This window comes from Varanus komodoensis, unplaced genomic scaffold, assembly GCF_004798865.1.
Source record: "Varanus komodoensis strain SLA01 unplaced genomic scaffold, ASM479886v1 scaffold74, whole genome shotgun sequence".
Classification (NCBI taxonomy): domain Eukaryota; kingdom Metazoa; phylum Chordata; class Lepidosauria; order Squamata; family Varanidae; genus Varanus; species Varanus komodoensis.
In genome coordinates, this window is record NW_025336401.1 from 1104647 (window position 1) to 1111410 (window position 6764).

The 6764-nt window shown below is 60.2% G+C and overlaps 1 protein-coding gene across 1 annotated transcript in view; it reads left to right on the forward strand.

The window, feature by feature from the left end:
* The first annotated feature begins 1800 nt into the window (after window positions 1-1800).
* The window catches only part of IL2RG (interleukin 2 receptor subunit gamma), a 10965-nt gene continuing 6001 nt past the window's right edge, over window positions 1801-6764 (forward strand). Inside the window, exons 1-4 of the mRNA XM_044452769.1 lie at window positions 1801-1967; window positions 3344-3431; window positions 3889-4061; window positions 6576-6718. Coding sequence (XP_044308704.1) covers window positions 1868-1967; window positions 3344-3431; window positions 3889-4061; window positions 6576-6718 — 504 coding nt within the window. The 5' untranslated portion in view covers window positions 1801-1867. The remainder of the gene's footprint in view (window positions 1968-3343; window positions 3432-3888; window positions 4062-6575; window positions 6719-6764) is intronic.

Here is a 6764-nt window from a genome sequence, read left to right on the forward strand (position 1 = left end):
TACAAGGGGACATAAAGTTGGATACGCCAAAGGTCTTGCCTTAGCAGTGGAGGATAAAAACATGGAGGAGGCAGGTAGCCTCCCCTCTGAAGATCTTAAAATCCGGAGAAAATTCTTCGCTGAATGGAGGCTGCCTCTTGGTGTTAGCAAAATGGCGCCCATGTGCTTCTGCCTCAACAATCAACTAGCAAGTGCAGCTCTGAAGGACTACCTAAAAAACTCACCCCACTAAAATCCCCATCCAAAATGCCTCAGTGTAACACTGGGACGGACCTTCTCCTGCACGACGCATTTAGAGAGCACAGCTGCAAACAGCAGTACCAGGAATACTTCAGAAACAAGCGGAACACAATGGGGCGCCTCAGCCACCGCCCTCAGAACAGCAGCCCCACGGCCGGTCTGCTCCACAGCAGCACACTGTGCCCCCGTAGGGCTCAGCAGCTGCCATGCTAGCAAGAGCGATGCCAGATCAACACCACCACGAGAATCAGAAGCGGATGTTTCGAATCCACTCCTACTTGCTGGCTTCCTGTTCTGAGCCATAAAGCGCCACCAGTTCTACGAAGACAAGAGAACGCAGGAGCATCGTGTGTGATCCGCACCGACCAGCGCATGCTGCCCTCTGCTATCTGTCAGTGGGCACGCTCAGATCCAGGAACTCCCCCGGCATTCGCACACTGTCTGCAAAATAACTTTGACCCCCATTCCCAATGGGATGCTCAACGGGCTGTTGAACAGCCAGAAATGGGTGGCCTTGGGATGACCCCATGCAGGCAGTGCCAGGTTTTGACTTCTCCTGCCAGTACTGGGCAGCTCCGAACTGGATTTGCAGCTCACACGGCGTGTGCACAAATGGGGCACGGCTCCCACCCCAGTGCGACAGCGGTTCCACCTCAAGCTGCACATATTGTGACTGGCTGGAAACGGAGGGCACCTCCAGCCCAGCGTCTGACTTTTTCCGCACAAACAGTGCTGCGCTTCATTGGTTACATGGCCTAGACATGAATGTTTGACCAGAGATCTTGCTCACACTTACATGTTTAACGTGTTTTAACTTAGTTTAAATGCTAATATGTATCACAAGTCCATGTATGACAAGCCACATGCTAAATCACTCAGTCTGACGCCATTGCCATTTGTGGGTCCAGCCCCTTCCTCAGCCACAGCTCGGTCAGACCCCGTTGCCGTATCTGTAAAGTTGGGATTTTTGCCCCAAGCCTTGCTTATACGGAAACACAATTGCTGTCTTGTCACTCGTCCCCCCACTTTGTTCTGACCCCCCAAATAGCTGGACATCTTCAGCAAGCCTGAGGTCTTTTCCTTCCGCCCAAGGATTCTCCCGTGGCCGGAAGGTTCTTTTGGGAGGCATGAGCCGCCTGGCTGAGCTGGACCTTGGGGCCTCTCCAGGCTGCCAAGGCCAAGGCTGGCTTTCAGGCGGCAGGCTCCCCAGGGCCAGGGGCGACCGGGAGGGCACGTGCCCGCACACGGCGAAGGCAGAACTCATGCTCGGGCGCTCCTCTCGCCCCGGATTCGCGGGCCGTGGGTGCAGCTGCCCTGCTCTCTCAGCCGAAGCACTGGCCTTCAGGAAGGGGCCTCGTGGCTCCAGCTGAAACCTGTTTCTCCATGCACAGCTAATTCCTTCAAGGCCCTTTCCGGGAAACTTGCACCTCTTGCCCCCACCTAGGACTGTGTGTCGTGTGGGGAGCAGGGGATTTTCCACAGGAAACCACAGCTGGCGGAAGTTGAATATCACAGAGCGAGAGCAGGACTGACGTCAAGCCCACATCCCCTTGTGCAGCCTTGCTCTCAGCAGACGGCACTCGGAGGCGCAGCGATCTTGTCCCGTTGGCCGGCTGGGCTGAGGAGGATGGCGGACGCTTCCAGCAACGCAGGGATGTTGCTCGTCCTCCCCCTGATATTCCTGGGTATTCCAGGCGGATATGCTGCGGACAGCACACAGGTGCAAGGTAACCTTCCCTCGGTGCCCTCTGCGTCCGGAGGGCAGGGGGCAGGGAAAGCTCGGCCCCGGCTGGCCTGCCTCCGAGCACAAAGGAGGATTTACCCAGGGCCGGTGACGCCAGACAAGGCTAGCAGGCGACCCGTGGCCAGGGGCAGGGCTGGGGTGATGGGGACAGCCCCCCCTCCCCGCATCAGTGCCTCGTGCCTGAAGGGGAAGGTGCTGAGCTGGAGCCTTCACCGCCCAGCCAGCCTGGGAGCTCCAGTCCGTGGCTTCATTTGAGTGGCGCTCCGGCAGGGGCACAGCCTGGCACCGTGGCTGCCCTTGCGGAGGACACCCTGCTTCTCGGGGTCCCTCTGCGGCAGAGCCTCGGCCAAGGCCGTGCGCTGAGGCCCCTGCACTCCCCGGGGCGTCTGTGTCGGGCGTCTTCTGCAAGGGGGCATTCTGGGGAAGGGCGAGGGCCTTCTGCCCAAAGCACCGGGAATCCCTGCTCTGCCGCAGGGGCCCTTGACAGGCACAGTTCCTTGGGAATCTCCAGCTCCAGGGAATGCAGGTCTCCCTCAGAAGACGCATCCCTCAGGTGGGCAGGACTCAGTCTCCCCATTTCTGGACATGTCCTTCAGTGCATCCCCAAAGAGACTCACACCCTTCCTTGCGAAGGAAAGCACCCAAACGGAGCCACATGCCATGAGCCGGGCAGGTTTTCTCTTAACCCCAACGCTGAAGAGGTCGCGGGCCAGTTTGGGTGTTGTATTCCTTAAATCTGTCAATCCCTAACTTTTTTCTTGGAGCTCACAAGAGCTAGCCACTGTCGCCACCAAGGAAAGGCGCAGAAAGCAAGACGCAGGGGCCTCTCTGTGACGTTGTGCCCACTGGCTTCGTCCCCAGAGCGATCCGGGCCTCCGTGAGACGATGCAAGACAAAACGTCATGGGTAGCGATGGCACGGCAGAAACAGGGTGCCCACTGGGGAGGTTTCAGCGTGCTCCCAACAGGCCGCTGTCGTCGGGCGTGTGTTCTGACAGAGATGGCTGATGAAATGCCGCCCGCTCGGAGCGGGTGGCCAGCAAAGGCCGGGCAGGCACAGGCCTCGCCTGGCGCCACATCCCCCCTGAGCAAGGCCAGTCTTGGGCGCGGAGCCGAGTCCTCCCCATGCGCGGCATCCTTGGCCTTCTCCCGGGCGGCAGGGACCCCTCCTGGGGCTAGAGGGGCTGCAACACAGGAAGGTGGGCTGCGTGTGCGGCAGGCCAGTCGCGCTCCTGATGGCGTGGCACCAGGGCTCAGGGTGGAGTGTGGAGGGGCGAGCCGGGGGGGGCGTGTGCGCTGGACGGCACTGCCGGCCCCGCTCAGGTTCACAGTGGCGTGTGCCTCCTCTTGAATCCTGCAGTGGAGTGCATCGTCTACAACATGGACTACTTGATCTGCGACTGGGGCAGCAAGCAAAGGCCAGCCGCCAACCACTCGCTGTACTACTGGTAGGCATGCCCTACCCTGCCCCCCGCCCGCTGGGCACACTCTCTGCCCCTCGCTGCCAGCGCCAGACAACCCGCCCCCCCGCCCCGGCTTGGCCTGCCGGGCCACGTTCCGTGGGGAGACCTGACTGGCGGCAGAGCGGGGATCCACCTGGGCAAGGGGAGCTGGGCTGCCCTGGGGGGAACGAGGGCCAGGGAAAGGGGGCGGCGGCAGGGGGCAGCTGTTCCAGTCGCCAAAGGCGACAGAAGAAGGACCGCGTCCTTCCTCAGAGAGGCCAACTTCCTCCCAGGGCAGCATGGGAGCGCAGCGTGTCCTCTTGCGGAAGGCTCTCTGGGCCGAGAGAGGTTGCCCCTGCTGGCCGCTTCGGCATCTCTTCCCCAGGGGGCTGTCCGGCTGGGTGCAGAGGCCCAGCTTCCCGGCCGGCGAAGGGTTCAGCCAGGTGCGGGTTGTTTTGCTTAGGTACACAAACAGCAACGAGCCCATGAAGGAGTGCAAGAATTACCTGCAGAAAGACGGAGTCAACGTGGGATGCCGGATAAGTGACATTAACATTTACCTGGACTTCAACATTCGTGTCAATGCCAGCCAGGACGACGTCATTCCCACCGAACCCATACAACTGCTGAACCACGGTACGGGCTGCGCCTTCACGGGTGGGAACCCCTCGGGTCAAGAGGGCCGCGATCTGACCCCTTCCTGCTCTGCGGGGACCATGGCAAAAGCTGCAGCTCACCTGGCATGGGAAAACCCCAGCGGTTCCGATTCAGAGCACCTCCTGACCCGACTTCCTTCATGACGCCCGCTCTGCGCCCATTCCCTTGGTTTGACTCGTTCGGCAGGTCTCAGGCAATGGCTGCAGCGTTAGAACAGGGGTCCTCAAGCCTTTTGAACGGGGGCCAGTTGGAAGGCTGCGGTGACCATCGTGGGCCGGTGAGGTGCGGGTGCCTGGGGGCGCGCGCGCGGCGGCACTGGGCGTGCGCGGCGGTGGCTCACTCGCTCGCTCGGAGATCTCCCAGCAAGTCCAAAACCATCTCCGAGCGAGCGAGCGAGCGAGCCGCCACCTCCCCGCCCGTGCTGCAAGCACGCACGAGGGCCGGATGGATGGCCATGGTGGGTCGGATCCATCCCACAGGCCGTAGTTTGAGGACCCACGCATTAGAGGACTCGGGGCAAAAACGAAGGGGCAGGGCCTTCCCAGGGGCAGCCAGACCAGATCTCTGCCGTCTGAAAGGCTGGCTCCCACAGTGACCAATGCCAAGGTTGGCAAATGCCCCCTGGTAACACATGGGGCACCGATGAAACACGCCTGCCCAGAGTCTGGGGACTGGCCACTGCAGCAAAGACACGGGTAGCCCTCTTCTCTGCAACTGCCAGGCCTCGATTGCTCCCCTTTGATCGGGAATTCCCACTACGTTTTTATCAGTGGCATCACTGAGCTCAGCATGGCGCTTTCTGTGTTAACCCCAGGCCAGATTTGGTGCAATTAAAGCCACACCGAGGCTTTAAAGTCTATTGTGCATTTAATTGAAAGTTTCTTCTTGGCAGGTTCTGCCCCTTTTATTGTTTCCTATTCAGCATGGCTGGGGGATAACTGCTAATTAGTCAGCCTTTGTCCCAGCAGGGGTAGGACGTGCATGGAATTCCTGTATCCCTAGATTTTCCTCCTTTTTTAGTGAATTAATGCTATTTAAAAACAAGAAGTAAAAGAGGCCAGTCGCTGAATTCCCATCCACCAGGGAACGGAAGCTGCCCGTTAGAGACATTTCAGGAGCGATTCCTTGGCTGCGCTTGCAGCGCTTTCAAAGAGGGCCCTTTTAATGACCACGTGAGGGACCACTGCGGGGCGCAGGTCCTTCTCTGATGTCTCCCGAGCCGAGCGGAGCCGTCGGGTCGAGGCCGGCGGAAGGGTCACTGAGAACAACAGAGCACGCTGCTCGGGGATGTGAAGCCTTGACTCGATTCCGCTTTTGGCCGGTTGCAGGAAAGCAGAGCCTCCACAGCTGGCGGGGGAATTCTTTGCCCCGCGTTCCCGAAGGAAGCGACTCTTCCCCTGAGCCCAAGTGGCTCCCGCGTGTCCCTCTCTCGTCTCGGCTGAGCCCTTTCTTTACAGTTGCAAAATTCTGGTGCAGATGAAAGGATGCAAGCGGCTCCAGCTGCAACATTTGTTCCAAACCGCCCAGTGGGCTTGGGCTATCGGGCAGTATAAAAGTTAAATCTATAAATAAAAAGCAAAAGCAACATTTGAGCTCCAAAGCGCAAAACCAGCTTCAGATACCAAATAAAGAGGGCAAGGGAAGGGCTACCCATGGCTGGGCAACAGTCCAGCCCCCCGTCATGCTCTTTTACATCACCAACACTTCTTTTAAAAGGGCATGCAAGTCAGATGGAGCAGAGAAGTTGGTGGGTGCCGGGGGAGGGGAAACGGTGGCCCCCCGGGTGCTATGTTGCAGACCCCAGGCAGAGCGGGGTGCTGAATGCATGGCCTTTCATTGGCCCTCTTGGCTGGGGGTCTGAACACTGGTGCGTGGGGCGGGGGGGCAGTGCTGGAGACTGGCTGCTTGCAGTTCTGTCTTGGGGGAGGTTCCCCCACGCAGAAGTCGCTCACCCCAGACGTCTCCTCGCTGCCTCCGAGAACGGCGTGAGGCCAGGCCTGCTCCCCAGCCCAGCACCACTGCCCGGCGGCCCCCGGTGGGGTGTGTCGGGGCTCACGTGCTGAGGGTCCGATGCAGAACTGTTCTGCCATGGAGCGTCAGGAAGGTGTGGGTGGGAGAGGCTGCCGGGCTGCAAGCCCACTGGTGCAGCGGGCAGGTCTCTCCAGGACCCACGCCAGCTCTCCCTCATTAGCAGGGGTCCTGCCTGATCTGCCCCCCCTTCTGAGTCCTCTTCCCTTTGGACTGACTGGCAGCCCCCTCTGTAGCAGGAGGGCGATGGAGAAACGAATTTTCGCGCTGACGGCAAAGTGTTTTGCAGTGCTTCCCTCACACGTGGGCGGCGAAGAGCTGTCTGCTCCACGAAAGGGCCGCTCTGAGCTGGCGAAAACCCCTAGAGCCAGCGCGGGGGTTCGAACCGGCCGCTCGCCCTTCTGGACCCCTGTGGGGAGTGCCACTGCTCAGCCCCGCTCAGCCCCTTTGCAATCTCTCTTCCAGTGAAGCCAAACCCACCCGTCAACCTCACCCTGCGAGAGCTGGACAACCACCAGCTGCTGCTGGAGTGGAACTCCACATACCGGTATCCACGCTGCCTGGAGCACAGGGTCAAGTTCAAGAGCAACAAAGACCCGGCCTGGATGGTGCGGGCCGCCTCTCCGGGGATGCAGCTGGGGGGGGGGGGGGGGG